This window comes from Schistosoma haematobium, chromosome 1 (assembly GCF_000699445.3).
Source record: "Schistosoma haematobium chromosome 1, whole genome shotgun sequence".
NCBI classification, from domain to species: domain Eukaryota; kingdom Metazoa; phylum Platyhelminthes; class Trematoda; order Strigeidida; family Schistosomatidae; genus Schistosoma; species Schistosoma haematobium.
In genome coordinates, this window is record NC_067196.1 from 30,718,844 (window position 1) to 30,735,578 (window position 16,735).

Consider the following 16,735-nt stretch of genomic DNA (forward strand, 5'->3'; position numbering starts at 1 on the left):
TCGTGTCTTTACTAATAAGAATCACTCGATCATTATTATACAAAGGAATTATCTCGTTTAATAGATGAATCCTCCTTATATTCAGCATGAGTTAAAGTGTTGACAAAAATAATACTCTAAGACACCATTCAATAGATTATAAAGAATATTTGTAGAGCTTTCAATATCATTTATTAGCAGCTGCCTTCAGGATGAGTTATTCGTTTCTATAACGGTAACTTTCAGTTTGATACTATATGCTATGGTAGTTAGTTGGCGTGAATAGAAAAAATGACTTAATTCAGAGCGAATTTCATGACTGCAAACTGTTTCCAGGATATCAAATACTATTTGTTTTTCATTATGTGTAGAAGTTAAATTTATCTCTTCTAATGGGTAACTTGACTTTTTTGAAATCCGACTCTTCAACCAAAAGAAACACATCTTTCTCATTTGATAGTTATCATTCTCCAATTCAATGAAACTTTGGTTAATTAATTTCACTCTACTGTTCTGCTGATGAGATAAATGGAGTTAACTAAAGATTGAACTCTTAGAAATCGAACAAACAATTCATCATACATTGGAGAACTATCAACAGCTGATAAAGAGTTGTAACTTCCCGGATAACTGATATATAACGAACAGACGTACAAGGCGAAATTCATAAATCCATTAACTTTGAATTATGACACCTAACTTCATTCACTTATCTACCCAATTGTGATTTAGTGTTGACAACATTAATAAAATCACTTTGGATATAATTGTTATTGGATTCATCAGCACAAATGAATTTTATTCTACATAAAGTACACGAAATACAACTTCATACCTAAGATTTTAGAAAACTACAGTTAACCAACAGATCTAATATTGAGCTATTTTTTTTAAGTACAATAGTAAGAATAATGTGTGTAATTATTTGAAACATTCATGTCAAATCATCAGTCTTGTTTTGTAATTCTTTTTGTGTGTCTAATTCTAACTATGACCAAGTATTTTTAGGGTCATACAAATTGAACTATTTCATGCAACATATGTATTCTTTATTATTTTTGAGGTAATGTTAACGATATCTTTCGTTGTTGTTGTTGTTATGATTAGACCTTTACACAAAAATGAACAACAGTGTTCGACATATGCATACAGTATATTTTTAAAATAAACATAACAGTAACATGACATACCCAATTACAAAATAAACCTTTTTTGAACAAAATTATTAGAGAATAACTATAACCTAAACTGTAGAATCTTATCCAATTTATGAAATGATGTTAAACAGTTAACAAGCTTAATTGTTCTAGTCACATGGCATTTTTGTCACGAAAAAAAATAGATTACTACTAGTTATTATTAATATATGAGTCTGTTGAAGATAACATGTATATTCGGAAATATATATATTCATTAAATTATCTCTATTATATTGCCTCACAATAACACGTGCCTTGATGATTGTTTCGAAGTAAATATTTTATCGAAATAAACTTTGAATATAGATTCATTTTGAATGATAGAATGTTAAACATGAATTTAATCGTTTAATAAGCTTTATGCAATATATCTTTGAAAAGAAATAAACATGAGTGGATAGCTGGTATTTGACTATAAACATCGTCGTAGTACCAATTGTGTATAGTAAAAAGATTGAGTGAATAATGACTGAATTAGTTATAAATGATAAATAGATTAATGAAGCTACAAAACTCAATCGACTGTGGTGATTATGGGATGCATTAAACTAACATAGTCATGGCCTTTCCTGAAGTATAATCGTAGTTGGTAATGAGGTAGATTGAAAGAAGACTAGTAATAGCCAAACGAAAACTTGGCATTAACTCATGAAGTCAGTGACTGAAACACTGAGCCACGTGCTGAGATACAGACCTATATGTTGAGGTTCAGGTCATAATCATACCCAATGACTCGAGACCTTAGGTGGCATTGATTAAAATAGATTTCAGTGGCGTAAATTAGGCTCTCATTAATATTTTGTACAGTCATTTACTAATTTAATTGGGTTTTTTCAGGTCCAATTCCTTATTATTAATTTTTACTACTATTGATATTTTGATTTGAAACTTGAATTTTTATTTCATTAGTTTCCTCTCTCGATGTTAATGTGAAGAGACCTATATTGGCCCCATAAATATTTGTAACGAGTTCTGTATTATTTATGTCTAACGGGACTTAGCTTGGAATAGCATTATGGCTAACTTGAAATAATGTGGTTCACTTTGACTTTTTTCATTTGAGATCTAGAATTCTTCAAAAAATTCACTATCTTTTCTACTGAATATGCTTTGACAATTAGATTGAATCTCTGAACAACCATTCCCTCTAATGCCCATGTTTTTATTTGACATCTATTCAAAGTGTTCCTATACCTGAATCAGAAAGACTAAATCAGAAAGAAATAATTCAGGGGTTAATTAACTTCAAAATGTATCAAGACATTGTTTATAACAAACGAAGTAACTTGTTTTTGGTTATTTATTGTTCCTTCCATTTACGATTATTTATAATTGATCTTGAAAATATCTATAATCTGTCATATTGTCAATCTTGTTCATTCTATCGAGTGAATAATTTCGGACACAGTAAAGTTAGTGGTTGGCAATGAAGTTCAGACAACACGTTTCATTCTATTCGGGATTCTCCCTGTACTCTGGCGTCAACTTTGACAGTAAGACTTGAACTCAGTACTTTCCACTTCAAATTCTAACGAGTTATTGATTGAACCATCGAGTTCTGTATTATACTACTAGCCACTAATCAACTAAAATATAAAAAACCTATGACTAAGTGAGAATATTAAGGTAACCTGTTAAGTATACACATGTCAGAATAGAGTCTAACCAGATGCAGTCTTTAAGGTCAACGACTGTAAAATATCAGAAACGGGGTTTTGTGGAGATCAGTGAAGTTCAACCAGATCTGTTGTGAAATGGTAACTCACTGAAAGCAATGGTGGATGCGTCTCTCAATTTCATGGATTGATTGAAGTTAGACATTAATGCCATTGGATGCCGGCTCAATGGTCTAGAGGTTAAGCGTTCGCACGCGAAACCGATAGGTCCTGGGTACGGATCCCACGGGCGGGATCGTAGATGTACAGTTATGGGGAGGCCCATACTAGGATGGAACGGCCGTCTAGTCCTTCTATATTTTCCATGATGGTCTAGCTTTAACTGACTCATGAATTCAACTATTAAGTTGTAAAATAGAAACTGTTACAAGTCAAATGGACAGTAATAACTTTAATGGTGTCAGTTCATGATGGATTTTGAAAAAAATTGCAAATACATTAATATAAACCAACTTATCATCTTCACAAGTCATATAGATAAGCACACATCTTGGAGTTTCTGACACCTCCTTCGATGCTTCCTACTATTTAGGTATGATAAATTACGTCAGAAGAATTTAAGTGTGATATGAAATTCTTCTAAACTTTTTTTCAGTTACTTTAAAACTTAACACACATTATGAAATAAACGACAACAAAAAAAAGGAAAGAAATTTCTCTTCCCATTATTATCAAGTAATGAGAGTAATCTTTAACTAAAATTTATAGATAATTGAATAAGGTCAATAAAGGATTGAATCAAAGATTTAGAAAAAAGAAATGGATAACTAAACCTATATAAAATTCTCTTTACAATTGATAGTAGTACCATCAATCAACTTTTAATTCATATTAATTATACACTTAATTATTTCAATGAAACATCATATTTTCACATTCATCTAAGAATACTATACAAATGATACTAAATAATTAAATATTTCTTATCATTATTAATGTATATAATCATTTAATGTGATAACAACTATAATTATTTTGTCGGATATCACTTTAGAAAAATGAAGAGAAAAAAAATGAATGAAATAAGGATTAATATTAGAAGGGGTTTTGTGGATATTATAGTAATTTTAATAGTTGAGTTCATGAATCAATTGAAGCTAGATCACCATGGAAAACCTGGAAGCACTGGAAGACCATTTCATCCTAGTATGGGCCTTCTCATCAGTATACATCCATGATCCCGCCCGTGGGATCCGTACCCAGATCCTATCAGTCTCGCATGCGTACGCTTAACCACTAGATCACTGAGCCCGCATCCAATGGTGCTAATATCTAACTTCAACTAATCCACGAAATCGAGAGACACATTCACCACTGTCTTCAGTGAGTTACTATCTCACAACAGACCAGGTTGAACTTCACTGATGGTCTAGCTTCAACTGACTCATAATCTAAACTATCAAAAGTGAAATAAAGATTATTTTACGAAATGGACTACTTTATAAGTATTTATCACAACATTCTTAATGATTAAGAATTTATAATAATAAAACTTTATCTGAAGAAAATAACTAGTCAGTCAGATTGACTTAATAATTCTAACATTAAATTTGAATATAATTATTTTTGTATTTTTTTTCTCGATGAAATACTTAGAATAGTGTAATGCACTAGAAAAAAGTGTTTGCCAAATGGATATTCAGGAAAAAAAGTAGTATATAAATAACATCAATTTCCATCGTAAGAATTAGTAAAATAATCAATAAGAAAATAGCTAAACTATCAGAATAGAACACGTTAATATTCCGTAGGCCATTTTCATAACAAACCAAACACTGAACAGTTTTATCTAGTTATTATAGGACGGATTTTGAAGTGTTTATAGATTACTGCTAAAGCGGATCGAGACAAAATTTTGAAGATCGATATAGAGCGTAATATACTTCAACCGCTGAGTCAAAATTGAAGGGCTTATATTTGAATGGTAGTATATTTGGAATATAGCTCAATTTTTATTCGAACCACATAAATCGAGGCAACGTTAGATTAGCTTTATACGGTCTTGGATATGTACTGTAGTAGAATAATGGGACAAAAATCGTTTTTAGAAGGTTCTAGTTTGTAGTAAAGAATTACAATTAGATAAAACGAAATCTCCAGAAAATCATCATAATGTATTTACTCTCCATGTTTCTATTAATTTATAATTCATAAATAATCCTACTTGGGAACAATGTTTTAACTTTAATTTATGTTCAAAACAATCTTCATATGACTTCTATTTAAGAAATACCTAGTAATGGTAGAGGTAGAATAGAACGTCAAGAATTAACAATCTCTAGCTAAATCATATAAATAATCACAACTTTCCACATAATAAATACAAGACTTTAACTAAATATTTGATATTCAGTAATACATTGAGTTCTGTTTGGTGTAGGATTTGTAGCTTATATGTACAGTACTGAAGTTCTAATCAATTAGCATAAATATATTATTTCGAAAGATAAAAAATTTAAAGTAAGACATATTTGATCACATTAAAATCTTATCTTTTAAGAATTGTTTGATTTTTATACAGTGAGCAAAGTCCTGTATTAATAATAAAACATTGTTTCTTTAATCAGTAAGTCAGTCAAACAGATTACAAAGACAAATGTCATATTTGTGTAATCTTTTAGTGTCAATCGAATTATATCGATCAATTTGTAATGTGGCCACTAGTCTAAGTGACTAGGCATGGAGTGCATTATTTTTTTAAATATATGTTTTGTGTTACTTAACATTAATCCGCATAGTGTACGTAAAATCTTTGGGGGATCTGATCAGCACTAAGAATTAAACAAAAATAACACTAGTCACCAATGTGTATAAATACCTCAGTCCTATAGGAGTTCATTCCCGGCATTAATGACTCAGTGGTATTATCTCAGACTGTGAAACTAAGTAATGTGTAATGGTATAACTCAGAGAGAGCCAGTCCCCATAAGATTCCAAATACGGCTTGTTGACGAGTTCTAACCACTCGCAAGTCCAACCAGGGGTATCCTGTCAACTACTTTCAACCAATCAAAAGTTTATGAATGATTACCAATTGGCTTTAAATTATCAATATTTACTATAAAGAACTATAACCAGAAGAGCTACTTTCAAATGGAGTATTATTGCACATAACAAACGTCTACTAACTTTGTTAATCTAATTGTTAAATGACTCTATCCCAAATGAAAATGTTTTCCATTGAGGTTTTTCTGGGTTTTTTTTTAATGTTCATCAATTACTTGATGAAAATTGCCCCCTCCTTACCCCCATTTTGAATATGGATCCTATTTAATACTAATGACTGACAAATTACAAAATATAATAACATTGTTTAATATAATCTATTCATTTTATTATGATGTTGTAATTTGATAGTAAACAGAGTAGTGAATTAATTGTTATATTACTTGCTCAATACAACAGATATGATATCGAACTCATTTTCTTTCTTTCTTTCCTTCATCTTTTGTTGTTCTCAGAACCTGAAAGTGTTTAGATGTAATAGTCAATGAATTATACCACTATTCATATTCATTAAATTCACCTGTTTATATTTTTAACTTAATCAAAAAAATCTCTTTAACAATGTTTCGATTACATCATTTTCATCTTTATTATACATAAGAAACAATGAAAAATATAAACATTCAATAATATTAACCAATATAGAATAACAGGTGGAAAGTTAAACATTTATTCAATATTAAATTGTATAATCTATTAATTTTATATTGTTCAATTATATTTGAGTATATGATCAGAATTATTCGATCATCGATATGATATTTGTTCATCTTTCTACTTTAATATTAGATTACACTATATCAGTAGTATGAAGATAATTGTGTGTTTTATATCACTTCGTGTTTTTCTTCTAATTTATTTTCTTTATCAACGTTGGATTATTTTAAATACCTTTTTCTAGTTTAAACATGTCAGTCATTAAAAATACAAGTTAAATTAACAACAAAGAATCTAAAATTCTACCAAAGCTTATCAAATAATTTGCAGAATCAACTTTAAAGATAAAAACTGTCCTCACGGAATAACAGCCATTGAAAACTAGGGAGTACTGAACAACTGTATCACACTTGTATGAGACTCCTGGATTTCTAGTGAGATATGACTAGGAGAGTTCAACAATGTCGAATGTGAATTAGTCACTTTTCATTGTCATTAGAAAGTGGTTGCATAATATCGCAAACTGATAGGAGTTAGAAATATAAATCATTGGATATCGGCTCATTGATCTAGAAGTTAAGAGTTTCCGTGAAATCTGTTCTTGGACTTGATCCGTAGTGGGATTGTATAAACGCACTATTGAAGAGTCCTATACCAGGGTGAAACGGCTATTTAGTATATCCTGGTTTCCAGTTGTTGTCAATTTAAAATTATTCTGTGTTGTAATCCATGAAATTCAACAATATCTACAGAACGCTATTTAACAAAAGTGAATCACTAAACAAGTCAGAGAACTTTATACATTTAAGAGATATTGTTGTTTTGATAATACTGCCGGGGGTTCCATACTAGGACGAAGTGGCTGTTCAGTTCTTCCAGGTTTCCAATGGTGGTCTAATTAAGATCCATCTGTGATTTAAACTGTAAAAATACGGTATCTTATAAAACACAATGTTATTTTTTTAAAACTCCATGTAAAATTATTCTTTCAGTATCAAAATCATCAGCAACAACCAAAAAGTACTGGACAAATTTATTTCGTCAAAGTCTAAGACTATTCTTCAAACTGTGCTAATAAATTAAGATATTTATGCAATTTGCATCACGGACTGATTTTAGTTTGATGACTAGTGAAAAAAAAGAAGGCTCTGAACAGGCACTTCATTCCACCGATGTAAACTAAAAATTTAATACTTTATAAGTTTTTATACCAAGATATTTCTATAAGTTAGTTACATAATTTTCAAAAAAATAATCAATCATCTCCTGAATGTAGTGGTTTTATATGGAAATATTGTCACTTAGACGTATAAATAAATACGATTATAAACTATATTTTACGTAGTATATAGCCTCAATACATTCCTATTTCACCATGTAATTACAGCTTCCATCGTAATGCTTCTTTACAGAATGGTATTTGAATATGATTTCTTTCTGAAGTACTTAAAAATTACCCGTTTCCTGTTACTTTGACAGTTGGACCTTGATACATTAAACTGTCCATGCACACATTTATCTCATCATGAAATCTCTGTTATGAACGATGGCAATTTAAATGAGGCATACTCTGACAATTTACTTTTTTTCTTCTCAGATTGCAGTTATAGTAGGCATAACATTCTTTACAAATACACATTTCAACTATAGATAGACAAAATAATACTGTCAAATATTTAGTTGCATTCTATTATCACAATGAATGTAAAAATGTAATGAAGAATAATATATCATAAGTTACCCACCAATGAAATCTAGTCTACTTTAAAATGACAGGTAAATTTCTTAACATACATTATTAATTAATTAATTATTTGGGTAACTTCGTGGATTGGTTGAAGTTAGATATTAACACCGTTGGATGCCGGCTCAGTGGTCTAGTTGGTTAACCGCCTGGCGCGAGACTGATAGGTCCTGGGTTCGAGTCTCGCGGGGTGCGGGATCGTGGGTGCGCACTGCTGAAGAATGTCATATATCATAATTTCTTTTTAAAAATAATTAAAGACAATAGTTAGTTCTTTCTTTATTTAAATATATAAACAATCCGTATATTTTTCATCCTACTATCTTAGGAAAACTTATTATTCTACATCCAACTAAATGAACTAATTTTCAGTATTCAATTTCACTGAAAGACATATTACTAAGTATTATTACAGAGTTTTTCATAATGTTCCTTTATTTCAAGTCGATGGATTAATTAACTAACCTCTTGAATAATTATGAAGCAATAAAAAAAATACAATATTGAAGTGTTTGAATTATTTCTTCTAATCAATCAAAAGTAGATATCTATCATTATAACATTCTATAATACAATGACAGTTTAAGTTTATTTATAAAACTTAAGTGGGTTTTATATTATCAATTAAAACAAATAAAATCATAATTATACTGTTTTAATTATAAAAATAAATTTTTGTTACTATGTTGGATAATTTGACTAATTTAATGAAATGAATAAATTTAGTCAATAGTAATCTAAATTTCAAATCAAGTTGACAATGAGGTTTAAGTGTTATAATTTTATTTATTTATTTTCTTTTCTTCAAGAATGTTCACACTTTATTCAGTTGTATCGATAGTCTAAATGATTTAGTCTGATTAAAAGATGATAATTATATCACATTAATCCTTATTGAAATACTAAATACAATTATGTTAAAGTTAATATGAACAGATAATTTATTCACTTCAAAAGATTAAATGGGATATGGTTTGTTCAAAGATAGTTTTTTTATTCATAAATGATATATATTGAAAAAGCTATTGATTACTGGGAGGAAGTGTAGAGGAATTAGTCTGGTATGGTTTGGTACTTTGAAATATCGTGTATTTATTTATTTAAACACATAAACATTGGCGCAACACAAAACTCATTTGATTTGTGTAACGGCTGTGATACTGCCCGGGTGCCCAAATCGAAGTAGACGGTTTTCTTAAGGAGCCACACCCCAAGCCTTTGACCTAAAGGTCTAATCCACAAGGCAGTGGAGTAACGTCAGATGAAGTCCCATGATAGCCTGATACCTACAATAGGTTCATATTCCATTTGTTTCCTTAGGATCTTGGAGTTCATGTACACCATTGGTTCGGAATCAGGATTTTCCAACTCCCCTAGGTGGATCCTCCGTATCCGCCAATTCGGTTAAAGCGCCGGAAATTCGCTATTCGTCTTTTCAGTTTCGTAAACAACACTCCCACCGCAAGAAGGCAGTGAGTAGGGCTTTCCTGGCAGTGGTTATATGCACGTGGCCACTTGAGAACACTTCAAGAGGGAGAGCGGGCTCTTCCCACTCTCGGCCGTACCAGAGCATTTGGGAGCACTTCTAAATGCCGAATACACTGACGATATGGAATCCAGAATTTTAATGACTTGATGAGTTTTGTAGTTAAATCAGAAATTAATCAGTAACAGTAATAATTACAACCATATGATTTACATTACACAGTTATATTGGAAATCCCAATGTTTCCGAAGATCTTTAGATTTATATGATAATACGAAAGGTTATTTTGTGCTTTCCATTTTATATAAACATAAATAATTCACTGCTTCGTATGGTATCGCTTTATGTGCATTTAAGGGAACCAAATTTGCCACATCTAGATATTCTAAACAATGGGATGGTTTCTCCTACAATGTGCTTTAACTCAACAAGAATTCATGTACCAAGCATACTTGTTGTTAAAATTATAATGCCCAGATACGAAAACGTATGAGCTAACCTATTTGTGTTCTAAATAAATTGCGGTAAATAACCCATTCCACTGATCTTAAAACACACTTATTACTGGTGTTTCATGAAATCATTGTACACATTAGGGTCAAAATGATTTCCACTAGTTCGTAAATTCAGGTATGTATTTTACACTTTTTAACAAAAGAAATATAAATCGATATACTTGAAATATTTTACAATCACTTTAATATTTTTATCATACAGTCCTATAACTGCAATAATATGGTGTTGGTATTCCGAAGCACTTTTGTAAGTTTTTTATACATTTACCACCATTGAAATGGTAGTCTAGCTTAGATCCATTCATGAATTCAACTATTAAAATTACTACAGTCTCCACAAACCCCCATCGTGAGTTAGAAACTAACTTTCTGTATAAAGTTTTGGCTTGAATATTACCATGTTTTGAATAAATTTCTTGTGAATTTCTATTTTTATTTCGCGCAAAACATACAAATGGTGAATCAGGAATAAGTAATGGTTTCTTTGACTTCATCGTTTGTCTATTAAGGCAGATAGACAAAAGCCTCAGTTTTGAACTAATATGATTGGTCACTTGTTTTAAGGAAAACAAGTTAGGCGCAGTTGGGTCAGAAGAACAAATCATATTAGGTAGAGGGTGCACATAGTTTGCATTGACAAAGATGAAATTTATTTGTTAAGGCAAGTATGGACAAAGAATATAAACCTAAAAGAGTGAGTGGTCTTTCGAAGACACTGTGTGTGATGCATCCATTCACTGAACCTTTAGTTAAGATAAGATTTATTGATTTGATTGAACCAAAATTTTTGATGAATAGATCAAACGTAAACGTTAGTATATTAAGAGGAATTGTTATATAAAATTCAGAAGTGATCTGATATTTTACATCTATGTGACACTACTTTTCACATATTTGAGGTGTAGTAAACTTTTGTAGATGTTAGATATTTCTGTGTATTTCACACAAATTAATGCTACATGAAAGATACTGATACATTTATTTCGTGATCTGTCTTTTCCATGTACAGGAGAATAGCTTTTTAATATGTATTAAGAAGGAAAAAGACTTCCAGCCACATAATAAATTCATACAGAGATATATTAAGTGACTTGTATCTTAAAATATATATAGGTCTTGGGTTTGAATCGCGCTGGGCAGGATCGTGGATGTGCATTACTGAGGAGTCCCATACTAAAACGAAAGGATCATCCAGTGCTTCGAGGTTTTCCATGGTGATCTAGCTTCAATTGACTCATGAATTCAACTATTAAACTACCGTTTTAATTGCTGTAAAGAGAACATTTCTAAAATTTTATAAAACTACGAACGGTTTTGACGGTAAACATTCATGTTCTGAGCACAAGTCCAACATCAAACTTTTAGCTCATAAATTTAATCATATGATAGCAACTGAAGTGACATTCTGAATAAAATATTGATTAGAGAGGTTTGGTTTAAAATGATCTTTCACTTCTATGTTATTTATCTTCTAAATGACTAATTTGTTGTCAGTATTTGTATTACGAAAACAATGACTAACTCCTCATTTTCAAAATTTTTATAGATACTGAATTCACACAGAAAACTTCAATTCATACTTCTTTAAAACTTATACCCAGTCAACTGTAATAATAAACAGAATACTAAACTCATATAAACTTCCTAATGGTTTAGATTACTTAGATTCTAGACGTTAGTTGAATTGGAAAACATTCAGCTTTTAGAGAAAAGTAACACCAAGTTTGTTCCTCTTTGGGAAAAGCTATTAATATTTGTATTAACCTTTAGTAAAAAATCAGTTACTTATCAAATCTTTAAGGATTGTGGAGTGTAATATAAGAGAAAAGCAAATATTTCATTTAGAAATAACTACAGTCATTTAATTTATATTTAAAGATTATAATAAATTGTAATAAGGATAATGGTTTAAGGTTTTGTAGCTTTGACCAACGTAAGCATGCGACATAAAGGTGTAAAAATCCTTATTTGTGTATATTATTATTAGTGGGATAACGAAACTAATGTTACTGAAATACCATATCTTATGCTGCCAGATAATTTGGTATGAAGTCAATAATGTCGATGAAAGTTGCGTTATTTTACTTGTGTTGTTTTATCTCCAAGTTCTCTCAGTTGGGATTATACCTTGTGTGAATTAAAAGTATTTTCAAGATAACTTGCAACTGAAGCTAGAACACCATGGAACATCTAGAAGCACTGGATGGCCGTTTCGTTCTCCTCATCAGTGCTTATCCACGATCCTGCCTCATGAGATTCTAACCCATGACCTATCAATCTCGCGTGCGAGCGCTTAGTCGACATCTATTTAATTATTTAATTATTTAATGGAGTGTATCAATCAAATTAATTTTGAGTACAACAAATATTCATCAAATCTTTATCAATCTGTGAAAATTGACCAATGTATCTAAGTCGAACTATAGAAGATTCTAATTTCTAAATTTATATATTCAATATATTTGTCATTTGAATGTCTAAAATAATGGTCAGCTCCTTAAATGTACTCGTTTTGAAGTTGGTTTTTAATTGTTGTTAGTTTTTAAAGTGCTTGGTATTATAAATTATACGATATTATCCTTTAGCAAGTCAATTATCAAACTGATTAAAACATTAAACCATCCGTAATATCTTTCAATCTTAATAAATGTTTACATTATTTAGCTTGTGGCTCATGATCCAGATAGTACATCTAAACTTACATATACAATGGCTTCTTCATTAGAATATCAAGTGATGTCAAGTACATTTCATATTGAAGCTGATGGACATGTTAGACTACATAGTAGTTTAGATTATGAATTACGTCATATTTATTCAATTCCAGTTGAAGTTACTGATGGAGAATTCTCTGCTCGTACTACATTGAATGTTCAAGTATTAGATGTTAATGATGAACCACCAGCATTTGAATTAAATCCTAAACAATTAATCGCTGATGAAAATTCTCCACCTGGAAAATTAATTGGACGAGTAAGATGAATAAATATTTTATTATCTTCCATAAATCATTATTTATTATAATAATAATGCTATAAGTTGTTACTGTTATCCGATAACAATAATGATTATATAGTGATTGAATCTTCTCATACTCAATGAGAAGCCTGAAATTTTTAGTTTGAATCATATTCAGTGAATTAGACGTTAGTTGTAAAAAAGTTTGAAATTAGAATCAACTATCCAGTTTATCTGATACATATCTAATGGTTGTAGAGTAATTTTTAGTTCGTAAATAAAACTGTCTTCAAATAGCACAAATATTCTAGTCAGTAATCACACTTTTATTAAAAAAATATAACGAACTGAACGTATTAGTAGTATTTTACAAGGTGGAGCGACAATCTGAACAATTCTATGCCTTGATATCAAAACTAACAAAACTGGTTTGATCTTATATGTACGTAATGTTCAATTGAATTTTGTCTTTTTGATGAATGAAAACCTGAAAAAAGTACTATACGGTTCTCTCTACCTAATCATAGAAATGAGGTTCGAAAAGGAAACACTAAATTCATTCACATGCAAAACAAAATTTATAATGCTTATGAGTACCGTATGGAAACCAATACAAATTTTGCGTGCACCAGATTCTTAATGTGATAATAACATTAGATTGTTGCCTAAAAACTAGTTTTCCATTTGACATCCATACCTAAAGTTAATAATTGAAAAAGGAATTGTATGAACAAAATGTCAAGTTACTTTATTCAATGAAATGATTTCTTTATAACAATTTATTTAGTATATAAGGTGTCGTTTTTTTACAAAATTTACATTCTAGGTGCGAATACGTGATCCTGACAGTCCTAGCGTAAATGGACTTGTAGAATGTTCAGAGCCACCAGGATTGATTCGTCGTCAGGCACTTCATTTTTTACCTGATCCAACCGTTAATCCAAGTGCAGAAGTTTACGATCTAACTACTAGAATCATGCTTGATAGAGAAGATCCTGAGAATCCTATACCCGGTCACCTGATCATATATTTAATTTGTTCAGATGGTGCTTTAAGCTCTGGTGGAATGATATCACATAACTCTGATAGTAAAATACGTTTGACATCAACAATGACAGCAACTTTATCCATACGAGACGTAAATGATCACAAACCAATTTTTGAAAATTCTATTTATCATATGTCCATTCAAGAAAATAATCCTATTGGTGAAAAAGTAGTACAAGTACGTACTTTATATTATATAATTTATGATGGGAGTTTTTATGAAGTGGTTTTTTCGAAAGATGTCAATCGTTATAAGGTTATATCTCTAACCTTCACTGAATTGATGCCACCGGTTACATTTTAAATCGAGTAACCCAGTATCACTAAGGTGTTAATATTGAACTATTAAGATTCCACAAGACCTCTTTTGGGTGCCTCTTGCAAACAAATGCCAATCAGCATGGAAACAATGTCTAATGCTTTCCATTGAATGCTTTCAAGAAAATAATACCAATATATGGTCTACGCAAAGTCTGGTCACACAGACTAAATGGCTGCAATTATAACTGGTAGATAAGATTTGATCTGACAGGCAGAATGTCAATAGCCAGTCAATCGTAAATTCATAACGTTTAAACATATTTATTTACCATAATATAGTTCAATGAATTATAATTTGATTAGTTTCAAATGTAGTTTTATTCATTCCTATTTATCTCTATTACATTCATTAGTCACATAAAATGAATAATCTTATATTCTTGTCCTTGATAGATTAGAGCTCATGATTCAGACGAAGGAGAAAATGCTAGAATCACATATTCTCTGTTGGATAGAGCTAACTTCAAAGTAGATTCTTTAACAGGTTGGATTACTCCAAATGTAATATTTGATCGTGAAATACGCGATTCATATCAAGTAAGTAACTATAGGTACAATAATTAATTAGAAGACTAGGATCATTTTTATATGGCTTACTATTAGATTTTTACAACGAAGTAGGATAAGTTTATTATTACATTTAACGATTTGTTCGTTTATTTATTCATTCATATTGAAAACCCTAGTTACATTCGTTTATAAATAAAAGTATAAATTCATTTGGTATTGTTTATTTGAATCTTCACATTATTGTTTAGGACTGTAATTGATCAGTCTCTTATTGGCATATGTGCAATTTGTGCGTATGCCTCGATATTGCCTTAATTTACAAGTATTATAAGCAAAGATCGATAGTGGCTAGCAGTGGAATCCAGGACGCGCGTTTCGTCCTGTTTGGGACTCGTCAGCCGGATGTACCTGCATCTCAGAGTTGATGTTCACTCTAGGACTCGAACTCAGTACCGTTCGCCTCAAACGCCATCGCGTTATCCACTTAGCTACTGAGTCCTGATAGCCACTTGCTTGTGCAATGAGGTGAAGTTTAAATTCACTTGGTATTGTTTACTTGAACTGCCTCGATATTGCCTTAATTCACATAGTATTCTATACTGACTTATTAACATTAAATAATGAAAGTTAAAATCTGATATACTTGACAGTTTATTTACTACAATCAATATGCATCAACATGTATATAATCTTCCACGTAATCTTGTTTGCAAAGCTTGATTTTCTGACCATTAACTGATTTATTCTACAAAGCTGATATGTATTTTCGTTAAATGTGTATATTTCCTCTTCTGGATCGAACTTAATAATGTGATGCTAAATACTTTATTTATAGTTGTTTTTATCTTACTATAATTCAGAAATTCTAACCTATGCAGATCCTTTCGGTCATTTTATAGACGATATATTAAAACTGATATCACAAGAAATGGGTTTTAGAAATTCAAAATGAAACCATAATTGTGTGTTACCATAAACTTTTTGGGAAATCATAATTCTACAATTAATTTGGTTTGAACCAATCAAGTAATTCCAAGATTATCTCAATGTAGTTTGTTGTTGAACATGCCAGTCAAGTTGTTGTGTGTGCTACTGATGTTGACAGTAGTGTGTTATCATCAATTGAAAGTGAAATAGCTGGTGGTAGAAAGTTAAGAAGATCGAAGAGAAGAGAACAAGAACAGAGAATGATTGGTGTGAAAATGAAGGAACAATATTTTGCGAATGAAGTATTTACTGTATGGATCTCAGATATTACTAAGGGATTCTTTAATTTGTGTTCAAATACATTTGATTGTCCCCATTTGTGTTCTCGTCCACTACAAAGTGATATTTATTGAAAAATTATGCATAACTAATTAATAAAGAATCTGAACATTGATTGACTATATTTTTTACTACATTTTATTTCATGTAAGTAGTTCGTAAATATAGTGTTTAATTACAAATCGTTGAACTGTATTGAATAATAATAGCTCTTATTTGAACTCACCAAGATAAACAAGATATACGTATAAGCGTCCTAAAAACTGTCATGATGACTTTAAGTCGATATATATGAAGTCGTGTGAAGTGATAGTTCACTTTTCAGAGTGTTTAACTTTTGAACACTAGGTCACATACTCAAATGCTGTTCT

At 30.6% G+C, this 16,735-nt stretch overlaps 1 protein-coding gene across 1 annotated transcript in view; it reads left to right on the forward strand.

Annotated features, from left to right (window-relative positions):
* The window catches only part of HMR-1_2 (Hmr-1p), a 129,193-nt gene that overhangs the window by 98,338 nt on the left and 14,120 nt on the right, over window positions 1-16,735 (forward strand). Inside the window, exons 5-7 of the mRNA XM_051215553.1 lie at window positions 12,927-13,235; window positions 14,047-14,445; window positions 14,982-15,125. Coding sequence (XP_051073690.1) covers window positions 12,927-13,235; window positions 14,047-14,445; window positions 14,982-15,125 — 852 coding nt within the window. The remainder of the gene's footprint in view (window positions 1-12,926; window positions 13,236-14,046; window positions 14,446-14,981; window positions 15,126-16,735) is intronic.